This window comes from Cryptotermes secundus, unplaced genomic scaffold (assembly GCF_002891405.2).
Source record: "Cryptotermes secundus unplaced genomic scaffold, Csec_1.0 scaffold507, whole genome shotgun sequence".
Taxonomy (NCBI): Eukaryota; Metazoa; Arthropoda; class Insecta; order Blattodea; family Kalotermitidae; genus Cryptotermes; species Cryptotermes secundus.
Window position 1 is genome coordinate 829,697 of NW_019740660.1, and position 17,934 is coordinate 847,630.

Below are 17,934 nucleotides of genomic sequence, written 5' to 3' on the forward strand. Positions count from 1 at the left end.
CTCGGGCGTAAACGGCCTGGGCGTGAAGCTGACCACTCAACTTCAGCTAGTGCCGATGTTAATGTTTTTATGTGGGTTATTTAACGAAGCATTCATTGTTGAGACTATGTAGCGTCGGACGGTAGAAGAATGATGAATTGGAAAGGATTTGGAAGGAAGCGATAGAAGCTTAATCGAGATACCATTCTAGAATATGCCTGGGGGGACTAAGGTAAAACCACGAAATGTCTCAGGATAGCCAGTGTCCATTCCAAGATTCGAACTGAGCTCTTCAGAAATACGTATATCTCTATGATGCTACTTCTAGACCAGCTTATTCGGGGTCGAGGTTAAGAATGGTGGAACTGTACCTCCAGTCCACTATACGTCTTCATATTGTGGCATATTTACACGGAGCAAGAACTGTGGAGCCAAAGAAACAGCCGTTACTAGTGAACGGTCTCAAACAACTTTAGTTTCTAGGCAATGCACGCGAAACAGACAACGAAACTACGTCCGTTGCTAGGCAGCAGGTTCTTAATAAGCAAGAATAGATGGACGTTGCTAGGGAACGGCTCGGTAAATACGTTCCCGCCGGAATGGATACGCATGGAACTGAGGGTACTGAGATGTTATAAGGAAGGGACAAGGTTCGAGGTTAGTCAATTAGAAGTCGGGCTGTGAAGAGAATACTAGGAGAATGGTGTGAAATCGCCACCAACCTGGGAGCTAGTCAATTGAAAGTCAGTCGGTGAAGAGAAGATTTAGTTGAAGCAAGAAATCGCAGTTGGAAGGGAGCAGCCGTTCAGAGAGGACTTGAAAAATGAAGCAGAGGAATAGTCATTGTTAGAAGCCGTTACCAGGGAACGTCTAGTGAAGAATCTGTGGACTGAAAAATACTTTTCATATGTTCTAGTGGTTTGAAAAGTGTAGAAATTAGCGATTGCGCTATTATTGCATGTAATTAAGTTGTGTACTAAAGTGGTAATTAAATCATTTTTTTTTCTTGGCACTACAGCCCCAGTGGGCCTAGGCCTACCTATATGAACTTCTCCGTTCACTTCGGTTTTTCTAGATCTTACACATTCGGTAGGACTCCTTTGGCGGGTGATCAGCTCGTCGCACGGCCTCTACCAATAAATCAAATATCCAATCCAAAAGCCCGTCGAGAGTTACTCAGACACGTGTAAATATCACGGTACTTAATTAAGCACAACGACAACTTTACGCCATCGCAATAGGCACTTAAGCATAGATGTTAACATGTCGCTTATAGTTTATTCTGGCGGATATGTATAGTGACTTTATGATGTTGGTCTCTACTTCAGAATCTTCTGAAAGTTCGCCGTGGCAACTCGTAACTAACTCTCCTGGTCCAGCCTCTAAGTTCTCAGGTGCTTGGTCTCATTTTGAGGAGCAGCTGAAGAGCACACGGTCAAGTTTTATACAAACTTTATGATTTTTTCGAAAAATATCCAACAAGCACCGAGGGACAGTTTGTGCTGCCATCTAGCTGACGATATTTCTAAGTAAAAGTCAACTAGCTGAACGAGAGAAACTTTCGTAAGTTGCCTGACGAGAGCAGAGAGCAGAACTCAGAAAAGATGATATAGATGTGAGAGAGAAATACTCGAGGGAGAAGAACATCTGAACTATAAGACTCCGTTCAAAGGGAGAACGGAAGATCGACAACACGGATGGAAATTGGTTTTCAGAACCAGGTAGTTAGCTGACGTCAGTAGGAGAGCCCGGGGGAATGACCGACACATGCTAAAGGGAAATTATTACAGTGTATGCTCGTCAGTTCGTTCTTAGGAGTATCGATGTTGGGAACGCGTCTCAAGGCACTGGAACTGTGCAGACGGCGTCTATCCGAGTCTACCCTCACTTCCAGCCCTGACTCATAAGCCGCTCGTCTCACACAGGTTTTCCGCCCCGAGTTCGTACTCGGCACTGTTACGTCATTCCGGGATTTTCGGATTTACGTCTTGATCCCGAGACTGGTACCCCCCCACACCTCCAGGCATATCCTGATGTAGTGCCTCATCGTGCCATGGTTTCTTCATTCCACAGCCTCCCCAATCCATTATTCATTAATCATGTTATCATTTGATGCAATAAAATGGGTGAGGTATTGAGTTAGCTAACTCCACGAAGCGGAACCGTTTCTGAGAATCTCTAGTCATTCAGTAGTCAATTCCAACACCGAAATCCTCCAGCGCTTTCAGTCCAAGTCTCTCCGATCCATTCTGAACGCATCTTGGTACATAAACAACCACAGGATCCATGAAGATCTACAAATGAACACAGTACTCAGTGAAATAAGTGAAATACCAAATCCCCCCCCCCCTTGACACTACAGCCCCAGTGGGCCTAGACCTACCTCCATGAACTTCTCCGTTCACTTCGGTTTTCTTAGTTCTTACACATACGGTAGGACTCCTTGGGCGAGTGATCAGCTCGTCGCAAGGCCTCTACCTGTAGACAAACACAGAAAAACGCACACAAACATCCATGCCTTGAGTGGGATTCGAACCCACGATCCCGGCTTTCGAGCGAGCGAAGACAGTGCATGCCTAAGACCGCTCGGCTACCGTGACCGGCGAAATACCAAACACTTAAGAAAATTAGAAAAACACACCAATGCAGTAGCAGTGAACCTACTAAACAATAGCGAAACTCCACAGAGACTGAAAGATACACCGTCCTGACTCTACCAGACAGACCTGAGTGAAACCCCAACACAGGAATTCAAATGATACCTAAATGAACAAAAAGAAGTACATGAGTTACGCCACTGGGCACAACTCATTCACGAGCCAGGACTTACTGAACTCTGCAGATTATGTAAAATAAACGTGTGAGAAAAAATTATAGACTCCGAATGTTCGTTACCACTTTCGCAAGAAACCGACAGTGGTCCAGTCCTGAGCCAGAAAAATCAAATCCACGCTCTCCCGCCACATTTATCTAAGCTCAAATGACGTCCCATCTAAGCCTGAGTCTTCCAGCTGGACTCTTTCCTTCATGTTTTCCTACCGAAGCTTTATATGCGTCTAACTCCCATACCCCGCACACCTTATCATTCTTAATTTCGTAATTCTAATAATAAGCGAAGAATAAAAAAATTAAGCTCATCACGCGGTTTTCCCCAGCCTCCTATTACTCCAGCCCACTTAGGTCCAAATATTGCCCTCAACAACCCATTCTCAAACACCCGTAGTGCATACTGTCACGTGTAGGGGTCGTGCGCGTCTTATAGACGGGGTTTGGATTGGATGATTGAATTTATTGACTAGCTCTTCTCAACTGAACTCTTCGTTATAACCACTTTGCACTGACCGAACAGAAAACACCTCTTCCAACAACTCCTATTTTTGTGTGTTAACCGATCCGTTTCCTAGACGCGGGTTGCATAGCAACGGTTGTACATGCTACAACATCCAGCATACAATTTCAGGAGCAAAGTTGAGATTATCGTCAGATGAAACCCAGGATTAAATGCTTATAAGTCTGTTGGATTTTGTCAGTGGTTTAAGCACTAATTTAACATTTGAAATGTAATAGCCCACTCTTGAACTTTTGGATTATGATAAATATGGTCTTGGGTTATAACGTTGTGTGCCTGGAGAAAAACCGACGTTTCAGAGGAAAATATCGCCTTCATCGTCAGGGTCGAAAAATAGATCAAGGAGGAAGCAACATAAACAGAAAGTAAGATAAGGGAACTTCTTGTGGAAAATCTGGCCTGATGTAGGCCCGTCCAAACCTGAAAGGAACTGAGAGAAAGCCGATTGAAAAGTGATAATTTTCCGAATAGGACTCAGAGACAGCCAAATGGATGAAAGCAAATGACATTTCGCAGTGCCGTGTGGTAATGTCATTTTACTGTACATAGATTCGTTTCGTCATTTGGAGCTTGGGTTGATGAGTTCTGTTTGTTTCGAATTTGCAGACTAATTTGGAGTTGGGATGTCAGCTGTTCTCTTTTTAGGAAGATTAAAGAATGAGTAACATCGTTCATTAACACGTCTGTCCGTCTGTAGCAGGTTTGGTTTCAAAATATACCGCGTATAGAGTGTCCATAACACCCGTGTCTGTTCTGTTATTTGGAAAACCACGAACTGATTTCTCCATAGATCCAGGCTTGTGAATATTTTTATCAAAGTCTCTTCTATTTTCGCCCTTGGATTCGAAGTTATACGTGGTATTACTGTTACATGTCCTTACAAACAAAAGAAAAAACTCCGTGGCCTGTAGTCCACAAGCGAACTATACAGACCGAGCGACCGTCGCTTGTCGGCGAAGTTAGTGCCAACTTTTGCGGATAGAGGCTGTTGCGTGGTCAGTGGAACGGATCCCCACGACCTTAATCTCGGTTTTCTGGACTGGAGCCGCTACTTCTATGAAATAGCTCCTCAATTATTCTCACGAGGCTGAGTGGATCCCGTTCCAGACCCACCACTTCTGAGAAAACCTTGTAGCGCCGGGAATCGAACCCGGGACCTCTGGATTTGTAGCCAGGAACTCTGACCACTAGACCACTGAGGCGGTCGTTACATGTCCTTATACATGCTTTATGAGTTGTCACTTGCAAAGATAGATTATTTTCTTTCAGTAAGTTAGGTAGGAACGTTTCTTTTATTGCTAGTGGGGTGGGACTAAGTCCCTTGTACTGCGGCCACTTCTGGCCTATTGTACCAGCCCCAGATGATAGGTGAGGGTGATTGTGGAGCAATTGGTGGAATGAAGATTGGCAGGGGAAACCGAAGTACTCGGAGAAAACCTGCCCCAGCGCCACTTTGTCTACCACAAACCCCACTTGACCAGCCCCGGGATCGAACCCGGGTCGCGGTGGTGGGAAGCCAGCGACTAACCGCTTGAGCTATGGCGCGGCCCTAGATAGGTACTTTGTGGACATCCTGTATTAAGCTGAGACCAGTTCGGAACAAGCGGGCGTTGATTGCTGAAGTTATGTACGTGGAGGGAATTTAAGTTTATACAGCCGTCCAGGTTTCAAACTCATTTGCTTTGAATACTTCAAGAACTTTCTCCATAAAAATATTTTTTTTTCTGCGCCAGATTTTACAAACCCTAAGTAATTAGACTATATAGCATCAGATGGTAGAATGATACATGAACAATGAATTGGAAAGGATTTGGAAGGTTGCGGTTGTAACTTACATGGGACAACGTTTTTGCCTTTATGTGTAGGGACTGAGGAAACCCACAGAAGCCCTTGTCCATGCCAAGATTGCTCCAGAATATGATTCTATGTCGTAACATCGTAACATCAAGCGTCATTGAATTTCAGCAGCAACCCTCTTGTAATTGTAACAGAATTTACGTCTGAGTTCACTTGTCCCTTTGTTCCATTAAACACCTTGCCAGGTGTACCCTCTGCACTTGAGGTGCAAAGGTGGTCCGTTTCACATTTCGGCCGCTTAACCCTTGGGGAAAGAGTCCCAGTACCCGCGAGATTATAGGCTGGGTGGTCCCTAGAACCGGTTTGGACCCTGTTGAATTCGTTGTCTATAAGTCTTCATTTCACAGTGCTCAATTAGGCACAGGGAGAAGTTTACCTATTACCTGTTCTGTGTTACAGTTACTTCTGAAAGGTAGAAAAATTCGATTTGTGGGGAATATTTATTTTATTTAGGGCTTATTTAACTTCGCTGCCAATAGTTTAACATTTTTATCGTGACGGTGAACAGCTGATTACTGAACATTGATCTCGGAATATTATTGTTACATTTATGAGTGACTGTAGACGGGGTTTGGATTGATAATTGTATTTATTGAACACTTTTTTTTCCCCTTAGCACTACAGTCCCAGTGGGTCTAGGCCTACCTCCATGAACTTATCCATTCACTTTGGTTTTTCTAAATCTTACACATTCGGTAGGACTCCTTGGGCGGGTGATCAGTTCGTCGTAAGGCCTCTACCTTTAGACAAACACAGAAAAACGCACACACACAAATTAAACATCCATGCCCTGAGTGGGATTCGAACTCACGATCCCGGTTTCCAAGCGAGCGAAGACAGTACATGCCTTATTGAACACTTACAGATCTCTAATTCACACACTATACAGTTCACTGCAGCACATATTGAGTTTTCTCAGTCTGCCGTGTCTTCACCAGTCGTTGCCTGATGACGGATCACAATAATGCTCTCTGCTTCCGTGCTTACGTTCTTACTGGTTGCCGACTGTCCCACAACTAAATCATTCTTTCAATTGTCCTACTTATAACATCTCGGCTGTTGTTCAATTTCTGCTTATCGGACCGCGCAGGAAACACAGTTTCTCTGTGTTGTCTGCGGGCCGCTGTCTAGTAACGGCCGCTGCACAGTTGCCTGTCTCGCGATCGCCACCTAGCAAAGGATCTACATGCCACAATATATAATGGCGAAGTCTGAGGTACTATCCCGGTATTTGCCTGAAGAGACTGAGGAAAACACAAGAAACCTCAGGTAAGATATCCGGTTTTCGGGGCGAGAGACTTACACACTTGACTGGGGCAAGGGATGCTGACTTACTGCAAATAGTGGGACCAGTATGTCCTTACAGCGCTTCACTCATTTGAAAAGGATGACAGCCAAGACTTGAACCCTTTCCACAACCTGTAATATTATCCCTGGGACCACGACGGGTGCGGATGATACACCGTACATGTGACTGAATCAATAACAGCAGACAGATGTGGACAGGTTCTCGGCTCTGAATCTGTTGCTCGAATACCGAGATCTGCCTCAGAGGGACGCAGCGGGCAGGCTCTGGACCGAATCCAAGTAGACCGAACGTCGTGCTGGAGCGGTTACCACCCCTGCTTCCTATTCGGTAAATTACGGGTTCATATCTCGGCCAATCAACCATTTACCTTGATTGTGATTTTGCGCCATTTTTCTCAGTCCCTCCAGGCATGTGTCAGGACACAGTAGGCATATTTAGACGCCACGCCATGAAGAAAGTAGCAGGTTGATATAGCGGTAACCCTCCAGATAAGTGTTCGAGAGGTGCTGGGTTCGAATCTCGGCCATGACATCAGATAAAGTACCTGTGAGTTCTTCCATGGTATTCCTCAGTTTCTCAAGAAAATATCTCGGAGATCATGATCGCTTCCGTCCAAACTCCTCATTCGACGCTCTACCGCTTGAGATGCTGACAGCGCCATGAGACGTTTCGGGTAGTACCAAATTGGATAGAAGAATGGATAAGTCTCAGAGCCGATTTGGAAGTTAAATCTTCAGATATACCTCAACGCTTTCTTTCACATCCTTGCCCATTCATTGCCAAATTATCACCCCACCATTCGACTCTGCGTGATCTGAGCTAGCACCATTCTTAAATAAACAATTAATTAACGAACCCTATGGCCTGTAGTCCGCAAGCGAACTATACCGACCGAGCGACTTCCTCTTGTCGGCGAAGTTAGTGCCAACTTTAGCGGATAGAGGATGCCGCGTGGTCAGCGCAACGGATCCCCACGGGCTTATTCTCGGAGCCGCTGTTTCCTTAAAATAACTCCTCAATTATCCTCACGAGGCTGAGTGGATCCCGTTCCAGACCCACTACTTATCAGAAAACCTGGTAGCGCTGGGAATCGAACCCATGGCCTCTGGATAAGTAGCCAGGAACTCTGACCGCTAGACCACATAGGCGGTCCAATTAATAACGAAGCATACNCCTGGTAGCGTTGGGAATTGAACCCATGGTCTCTGGATATGTAGCCAGGAACTCTGACCGCTAGACCACAGAGGCGGCCCCATTAATTAATGAAGCAGACCGTATTTTGTTAGTTGAGAATGACTCTTGTATTTTGCGAACAGTGTCATGAAAATTTGGGTCCCATAAAACATAAGGAATTTCTTGATTGTCTCAGCCACTTAAGCTTCTCAAGGATAACCCTACTCCTCGAACTTTCTCCTGTAGCATTCCTGTATCATTTGTGTGATTCCTCTCTGGTTGTCTTCCTCCAGCCCAGTGAATGTACTAATCCAGTGTGCAGCGTTTATACGCATTAGTGCGGGCACCTCTCTGCAGTTGTTCTGTAGCTGTCTCTGTCCCTTCCGCGGACCTCCTCCCAAAGATGTCATGAAATTTGCCCCATACCCTTGCCAATATGCCGGTCCCAGTAGCATGGACTGTCTTCGCTCGCTCGGACACTAAGATCGTTGGTTTGAATCCCACTCAAGGCACGGATGTTTGATGTGTGTATGCGTTTTTTCTATGTTTGTGTTGTCCTGTGTCTAGGTATAGGCCTTGCGATGGGCTATTCCCCCATCCAAGGAGTCCTACCATCTGCGAAAAATTATTACGGAACTGAATAAGAGGCCAGGGTCCTGAATTGGCTGGAAGAGCCATTAAAAAAATCTTGCCAATATGCAGGGAGCCAGGACAGCTCAGTATAGCGACTGGCTACAGGCTGGATGACTGGAGTTCGCCCGACAGAAGCAAGATATTTCTCTTTTCTTCATAGCATCCAGACTAGCTCTGGGGCCAACCTAGCCCCATAGCAAAGGGGCATTGGGGGCTGCTTCCCCGGGAGGAATAAAGTTACAGGGGCGTTACGCTGGCCACTCACTTCCATTCAGTGCCGGGGTTAAGAATGGTGGAGCTATACCTCCACTTCACAATATATTGTGCCATGATGCTCGAATGTCGGAATAGTGAAGCCAGAATAGACCTCCATTGTCAGGCAACGACTCGGTAAACACATTTCCGCGGCAACGAATACGCAAGCAACTATCGAGTCGCTTCCGCTGCTATGCAACGGCGCTGTAAACCACGCCTTCCCAACATTAGAGAGGCTGTGTTTTTGGCGTGGTCCGTGCAAAGTAGCTGTAAAGAAGAGTTAATCGAGTTTCGAGACATCAGCCTGCCAGGGTATGAGCTCGGGAGCAGAGGAATGAACTGAGTCGAGCCTCCGGAATTGGTAGTTGAGGGTTCAGCTCTGGAGGGTTAAGCGGAAGAATCTCCATTGATAAGATTCATTACCAAGAAACGACCAGTGAAGCCACTGCAGAGGAATAGCCACTGTGGAGAGCTGTTACCAAGTAAAGACTAGTGGAAACAGGCTGAGAAGACTTAGTGTGGAGTGATTTGTTGTGTCGAAATAAGCGATGTTTTTATAGTTATTTGTAGTTACGTCCTGTTAGTAGTGAATAAATCTATTCACGAAACCAAACCCCGACTATAGCCAATATCTTCATGTTTGGTGCTTAACTGTGTAACTTGACACAGATATAACTTTACCTACATATATTGCCTCATTGTTTCCTGGATAATTTACAACGCTGACAATGTCTACAATATATAACATTTAATGGTAAAAAATAAAGGTAAAGCTATCCCTGGAACATGCTATGGAGGCCCATAGGGTTGTGAGACGTTGAGGCTCCCACATTCTCTAGACAGTCGGCTTATAGATGGCAGTAAGATTGTCAGCCTTACGCATCGGCCGCCCTTTGCCCCCCAGGAAGATTCCTGGTACTCATTTATGTTAGAGGCTGAGTCGACCCCAGGGCCATAGTGCAGCTGGAAGGATTAGGTCAATTGAAAAAATCCAAGGACCTCATCGGAAATAGAACCCGCGGCCTTCCGGCTTGTACCATAGTGCCTCAACCAATTACGCTACCGCGTGTCTCCCGACATTGAATTGTGGGACAATAAAAAATGATAAATGTTAAATTACTTGGAAAGAAGTGGTCGTGGCCTACTCGAGGTACTACCTGACATTTATGAAGAACCTGAATCAGAAAAGCAGGTGTCACGGACTAGATTCGAACCGAGCACCTCCCGACTACAAGTCGAGAGAGTTCTCGTTCTGTCTATATCGTGACTTTTTGGCAAGGAAAGGAATCATATTCAGGGCGAAGGATGGATATTCCGGTAGTTCTAGGAGGCGAAAGAAAACTGCCTGAATTTTAAAAAATTTGGTTATGGAGTGAAGACGGTAATATTATTTCCCTTGCACGAAAGCCCAACAGTGTCACTGTATGTTTTGGATTTAGAAACAATGTCTATAGACATTGGGTCGCAATACCATCACAGGTTCGGCGCCGGAAGGGAGTTGGATGTTGGGGGAAAGACCACACCGAAGAGCACACACAGACACACAGTATGGCCTAGCAGGAGGGTCTGTAGCGAAACACGAATAAGGTTTAATCGCTCCGTAAGGCCACAGAATTGTGTTGACTAACACTGGAAGTGAATTGTAAAGTTATACTCATAAAAGTGTTCACGGAGGCGTTTCTATATATGTAACTAACCTCACACCCGCTAGGAATTAAATATCCTTTCGTACTACGTTGTATACGAGTCGAGGCCAATATTTAACGCCATCTCCCACGAATAGCACGCACAAATAGTCAATCATGAACTATCGCCTTTTATAGTATATTTACATCGTGCAAAATAAGGCTATCTCTTTAAGACGCCGTATAGGCCCATAGGGTTTTGAGACGTCGAGGCTCTCACATTTTCCAGACGATCGGAACACAGATGTCGGGGAAGTTATCAGTCTTACGCGCCGGTTGCCCTTCACCCCCAGGAAGATTCGCAGTACTCATTTCTGTTAGTGGCTGAGTCGACCTCAGGGCCACAGTGCGGCTGAAATTATTAGGTCAGTTGGAAAATCAAGTGACCTCACTGTTAAGCGAACCCGCGACCTTCCGGCTTGTATCATAGTGCCTGAACTACGCTACCGCATGCTCCTATCACATCTCATAATACATATCGAAATAAATATTAACGTAATAGACATGATACACTGAAATAAAAGTCAGTTCGCTCGTTTGTGACGCACGACATAAATTAACGTTTATATAAAGTGTTAATGCTATATAACTTGTTGCTATGGCGACCTGAAGGTCCCGGAAATTCAAGGCTTTCATCTCACAGCACTACGTTACTTTTATGCATATACAGAAGAAATAGCTTTAAGGATGGCGACGTTTGTCAGGTTGGTATTATGTTGTTTCCATGGAAACCAAATAAAGAAGTCATTTCGGTTATTTACGTGAGGACCAGAAGATAGCAGCAACAAATGGTAGTGCTTTAGTCGGTATTATAGCGTCTGCCGGAAGAAAGGTGGGCTGCTCTTTTGTTGTGCTTGCTGTAGAATTTCAGATCAAGGGGGAAAAAGACCACTGACACGAATTTTAGAAGGTTAATGACCCAAGTACAAACAAGACAGGGATTCTTGTGACTAGCTAAGCAGCTTAGGATCTCAGTAATTAATCTGCTCAGTAGAAAATGTGAAGTCCCTGTGCTTAACTATTCACCGCACAAAGAAGACGTATGGAGAAGCGAGATATAGCTCCACAAATTCGTATCCTCGGCACTGAACGAAAAAGAATGTAGAGCTTGACACCCTGGCCGATTTATCCAATGAATACGAGGCCGGGTGACAACCAGAGCCATTCTGGGTACTGTGGAGAAGAGAAAGCTCTTACCTCTCTCGGGAATCGAACTTTGATTCCTTTATCCTATATCTCCTGGTCTGGTAACTATTCTAACTGAGCTATCCCGACTCTACTGTGCTTCATGACCTTAGATAATTCTCTCAGAAACAAGAGGACGTCTGAGTGCGTCAATAATCACGTCTGCCTTTTCCCCAATAAAGCTATGTGCAGTATGTGTGCTTATGACTTACAGACATTATACTGAATTTCCGGACAACATTCGTCAACTGTAAGGGCGAGGTAGTCTCGAACTCACGGTCCATTGCTCTCAACTACCTCAAGAGCTGGTTCATAGTTGATCTGCTGGCAGCCCTGCCTTTTGACCTCCTCTACGCCTCCGATGTGTACAGCGGGGAGGTGAGTAAGATACGAGGGAGGTTCAATAAATAGGTCACAAATAGATATGAAACATAGAACATGTGATATTCGATACTAGAAGAAATATTTATTTCTCGACATATCCTCCACCAACACTGATACACTTGTCCCATTGCGTCGAAACTCGCAGCATAGAAGTCTTCTGGCTGCTGTCTCAGCCACTTCAGCACCTCCGTTTCAACTTCTTCGTCATCAGCGAAATGTTTTCCACCCAGTTATGAACCGCTTTACGTGACAAACACTTCCCACCGTAAATAGGAAACATTTCTTTATGAATATCCTTTGCATTGAGTCCTTTCACCTACAAAAGACGCACAACAGAAGACTGTTCTTCGATAATATACTCCTTGTTGTGCTCTGAAGGCCGACTTCCGGTAACATGTTAAAAGAGTATTTAATTTTTTATTTTAGGGGAAAATGTTGGCTAGAATAGACTTAATTTTGAGAAATACTTGTAAGACGTACGAAAGAGGATGTAAGAAGGGTTAAGAAACTTCAAGGAATTTCTGCGTATGGAGTTAGACGGACGTTAGCCTTTGACTCGTCGATGTCTTGTCAGCAGAATGACGTTGAAGGTACATCGAAATGCTAACTCTGCAGAATCTATACTTGAGAAAGATGGGGGTACGTTTGCAGGTAAAAGTGTTAGCCAAATGGACTAGCAGTAGAAGGGGCGTATCCTCCCCCGAGGATCCCAGCCAACGGCAGCTAGCCACTTGGGACAAGACGTCATTGTAGACGGGCTTGCACCCCCCGGGAAAGTAATGAGTTAGCAAGAATAAAGGTATATAACCCGGAGAGCAAATTATTATGGGGACTATTCTAACAGTAATTTTGGCCAATTGCGGCAGTAGGCCATGCTGGAAGAGGCATCGACTAGATATCGGGCAACGTCATCCGTCTGCAGTCTCAACGCAAAGTAAGTGAAACTACTCTTATCGCCATGCTTAATANATTGTGATACCACTAAAATGTATATAACTGTATATTGATTGTGTGTATAACCAATATAGGGTAGCATAGGGTGAGGATGTGGGTTTTTGTTGTTGTGATTTCCTCCCTTACCACATTTCGCACCTGCGCCCTCCTGACAAGCCCCGTGAACTGTGTGCCCCTAGCCAAAGAAGCAACGGTCGAGGAAGTAATCTAGTCGTTTCTTAGCCCTCACCCTGTGACTGCAGTACACTCCTCAAGCACGATCGTCATTTTGACTGCTGAAACCAGCCTCTGAACATGGCGTCTGCTACCTAGACTGTCATGAAGCTGGACTGTGCTGCTACCTACTGGTACTGACAGAAAACCCATTACGTCCATTACAGCTGGTTCACTTCCATTTGTGACGTATTTTCTGACTCTCCCTCACATGACTTCGCGAAGCAAAACTCTTATTTACAATTAAGGGTAGACCTACTGAATTTCTGACATGGGCCTACTTTATTTATTAGCGTGATCAAGGTCGATTTAAGATAATGCTAGACCCTGAACAAACTGTGATGTTGGCCCGCCACCAGCGTGCCTAAACTTTAAAAACTGCCCCCGCCCCCCAAGAAAAGGTACACACATTTTAATAGGGTTCATCTATCGACATTTTCAAAGTTGAAATATAATGTACGGTGTATAGTATGATGTTCGGTCAAAAGATTGCGCTAGTTACGTGAATGCCAGAGCCACCTTATCGAATGGCAGGTTAGTAAAAGGAAATGGCGGAATGGTCGTCATTCGAGCGATTCAATTGTAATTACAGTTTTTTGGAAGGGGGGAGGCTATGCCAGAGACATGATACTGACATGGAGGGAACTGGGGAAAACCACCGAAACCGTCAGTCGCTATTGCAGGAGTCGGGGCCGTCACACATCCACCTGTTGAAGCTGACACGACTGCTGCGCCTCGCCCGCCTCCTACAGAAGATGGACCGCTACTCCCAGTACAGCGCCATGATCCTCACACTCCTCATGCTTTCCTTCACGCTCGTCGCGCATTGGCTCGCCTGCATCTGGTACGTCGTGGCCGATAAGGAGCGCCACAGGAACGACGACCAGTGGGACCTGGGTGAGTACACATGGCCCTTAGCACGCTCATTCGGGCGGGTAGCTCAGTCCTTATAACGACTACGTGTACTGCTTTTTCTCTATAACTTGCAGACCGACCCTGGAGCCCACCCAGTCTCTTATGCATTGGATAAAGCGGGCAGAGCTTGAAGCTCACCACTCATCTCCATCTAGTGCCGAGGTGGAGCTAAAAGGAAGTAACAGGTCACAGAAAATTGCATAATGAGGATTTTTCTATACCCTATATTAATTTATGCCTGCATATGGGGTCACGCAGTAGCGCAGTTGGTTGAGGCACTGTGCTACAAGCCGGAAGTTTGCGGGTTCGATTCCCGATGAGGTCATTGGATTTTTGAATTGATCTAACCCTTCCAGCTGCAATATGGCCCTGTGGTCGGCTCAGCCTCTAACAGAAATGAGCACCAGGAATCTTCCTGGGAGGTAAAGGGCTGGTGCAGGGGTAAGGCTGGTAGCCTCACCGCCATCTGCGAGCCGTATGTCTAGAGAAAATATGGGAGCCTCGAAGTTTCACAATCCTATGGGCCTCCAAAGCCTGTTACAGGAATAACTTCTTATATAATAATATTATATGGGTCTTAAAAGCCGGAATAGCTCAGTCGGCATACCGACAGGCTACGAGCTGGATGACTGAGGGGTCGGAATTCGAGACCCAGTATGGTCAAGAATTTTCTCTTCTCCAAATCGTCCAGAACGGCTCTGCGGTTCACCCAACCTCCTATACAATGGGTATGAGGGATCTGTTTCTCTGGTGGTAAAGCTGTCGGGACTAGAAGCTGAAAGCTCAGCTTCAGCTACTGCCGAGGTCAAGAAAATGTGGATCTATACATCCACCCCCACACACGTCTTCATGGCGTAGTCCTTAATTAGTTAAGTACAAGGACAAATTTACATTTTTATGGGCCTCAAAGAAATTGATGTGAGTGTGTGGAGTGGATACATCTGCTCCGAAATTAGTTAACTTCTACCAGGCTCCACGGCGTCACTTCCTAGAAGTATGTACTCTCCTCTCTAGAGTTGTATTCGTGAGATGTCCGCTTCGAGTCTCGGCTGAGACACCGGCTATTCTGACTGACTCTTTTCGTGTTTTTACTCAGTCCCTACAGGTAAACGCCCTGTTAATACCAAGATTAGACCACGATCGCTTCCTCCCAGATCCGTTCCAATTCATCGTTCATCATTCCCCTACCAATTGAAGTTATGCAGTCTGGATATTGAAAGCAATGTAAAATAATCCAAAAAAGGAGTGATGGTTGTCTACTTTAAGATCTCAGCCCGAAAATTCTCTGAAGGAACTGAAGAAAACCTAGAAATACCCGGCCAGGACAATCTGTCTTCTTAGCAGCAGTACCGCTCACGTAACCGTTTTTGTCTGTTCGGGTCATGCACTGGGCTTGAATGGGGGCCGCCGGAAATGAGACGAGGCTGCGACACTTAACCATCCAATCTCGTCCGATGTTTAACGAAGCATCCTACCAGTACAAATGTAATCTACTTTCAGAGGCCCCTAACTGCCGGTGACCCAGTCCGACACGTAAGAAGCTTACGCACTCCCGAGCTGTGTCATTTACTGATTGGGGTTCTCACAGGTTGACTGTGAAAAGTATGATCACGGATATGACGCCGTGCAGTCCGGTAAAAGTTCACTGAAGCTTCGAAGGAGCATACTCCTCATTATATTTTCTGTCAAAGATATTCTAAGCATATTTATTAAGCCTATTCATCTGAACAAGCCAAGTTTACCCCTGCTCCTTGCTAAGTTCTTTGTTGCCTCACATTTCGGCCCTGAAGTTGTAGGCAGTATGATCGTGCGAAATACTGATCAACACAATTCAAGAGACGAGCCGAAGCTTAGAATGTGTCATGAACTCCATATCTGTGTTAGTGTGGGGTAGTGTTTTAGACACATCAGAACCATAACTGTAGATCAACCTGTGGCTTAGTGTGTTAGACACATGGAAACCGTAACTCTGGATCAGCCAGAAGCTTAGTATTGTAAGGCGGCAGTAAATAATCGGTTCCGGATTCGATAACTCGATTTATTCGATAATTTCCACGTCGTAACTACAATTCATTATTACACTAACACATCAACTACTAAACTGCCTTGAACGAGGGCTTCGTGACGAATCTTCTCGAACAGTCTTCACTGCTCCATATATAGACTCGGCGAGAACCACCCACAGAAAACACTGCTGCTCAGCAACGGATATCATGTATTGTTGTCAGGCGTGTCCACCCATGCGTTGCCTAGCAATGGACGCCCTATTGTTTCGCATTCGTTGCTGTGATATGTGTTTACCGGTTATTAAGTATCAAAGCTGTCCAACCATGTTACACTATGTGAGACATTTCGAAGCTATAATTCTGGATCAGCCTGTATCTTAGTGTGTTAGACATCGGAACCGTAACTCTGGATCAGCCTGTAGCCTCGTCGGAACTCCGAATTGCAATGGTATGGCTTCAGTTCCTGTACAGACCAATGCAATTCTATATCCCAGGGAATTTCCCAGGAGTACCTCTAGCATTTAGCTGCTCTGTTGAGCACAATGACGAGAGTACAGTCTGTGGAAGTTGCGACTTCCCACACGAAGAAGAGAATGCTCGAAGAGTTTCGGAATGAGAATTGCGAGCCGATGTAATACAGAGAGCTCAGCTTGCGTTTTCCCTACTCTCCTCCTCAGATGAGGGAAGCGACAAGAGCGTAGTTGGTTGAGGGCACTATGCTTCAAGCCGGAAGGTCGCGAATTCGATTCCCGATGAGGTCATTGCATTCTTCAATTGATCTAATCGCTCCAGCCGCGTTGTGAAATGGGGTTGACTGAGTCTATAACAGAAATGAATACCAGGAATCTGCCCGGGGGTAAAGGACGGCTTGGCCGGCGCGTAAGGCTGACAGATTCACCGCCGTCTGTGCGCCGATTATCTAGAAAATGTGGGAACCTCGACGTATCACAACCCTATGGACCTCCATGGCCTGTTACAGCGATAGCTTTACCTTATTCTTTGTTCATCCTAAGATTTAGGAAGACGTGTACTGAGTATGAAGCCCCCCCCCATGTTTTTGGCTACAATTGTATCCGAAATGTTTTCTCCCCTGTAAGTATGTAGCCACTTTCACTCGAGATATGCAAAGAAGCGAACCTTTGGGTGCAGTACACTAGCCTTGTGTTGAACCCTCATATTGTTAAGCATTCCGCGCGATCTTATTGTGCGTGTCTTCGTTTTACCGTTCAGTTTCTTATTGTCATAACGCATAAGTTCAGCCTGAGTATTATGTTTTAGCTTTGTGACGCTGTGTAGGCTAGAATGTCACCGACGTTTCGGAGGATCGCCTCCTTCGGGTTCGAAACGTAAGACTCCGTCTCATTCAGCAATGAATATGAAAGAGTTAAGTACCTCCGAAACATCTGTAAACATCTTTCAAGCTACACGGAATCACATGCCAGAAAATAGTGCATAATAATAACCGCTGTGAGAAAATTTAATAACTGACTCATTTAAATGTCTGGATTAACAGTCGTGACAGGTGCTTATGGATGGGGGTTCATTAAATGAAACCAAAAAGGACTATGTCACTGAACTGAGCATCAATATTTATTTTCTCTCCCTCTTTCTCGTGGTTTCACTTCCCCCTCGCCTGGAACACAAACACCCCACTCCACCCCATCGCGATTGCCTGAACTGCCGGAAGCGCCCGGTGGGATCGGCTACCTCCATTGCAAACACCCAGTGGGACCCTGCCCTGACATTGTTCTGCCCTCCTAACTTCGTGTTTCTGTAGCCATTGTCCAGATGCTTTTGTTATTACGGAATTATAAACAAGAGATGAGCGCTGAAACGTCATAATGGCCGTGTGATTGGTAGTGCTTCTGTTTTGTTTTGTGACGTGAGGATCAGTTTCCCTCGCGTTCTTAGCGCCTTCTCCCCTTTCATATCCCACTTTCTTTTTTATTTTCCTTCATATGTGCTTCTGTTATCTGCGTGTCCCTTTCATTTATTTTACTTTCTATCTCTCTGTGTTTTATCTGCCTATATATGTAT

At 45.4% G+C, this 17,934-nt stretch overlaps 1 protein-coding gene across 1 annotated transcript in view; it reads left to right on the forward strand.

The window, feature by feature from the left end:
• The window catches only part of LOC111872473 (potassium voltage-gated channel subfamily H member 8), a 204,153-nt gene that overhangs the window by 150,229 nt on the left and 35,990 nt on the right, over positions 1-17,934 (forward strand). The window contains exons 7-8 of the mRNA XM_033754715.1: positions 11,640-11,803; positions 13,660-13,873. Coding sequence (XP_033610606.1) covers positions 11,640-11,803; positions 13,660-13,873 — 378 coding nt within the window. The remainder of the gene's footprint in view (positions 1-11,639; positions 11,804-13,659; positions 13,874-17,934) is intronic.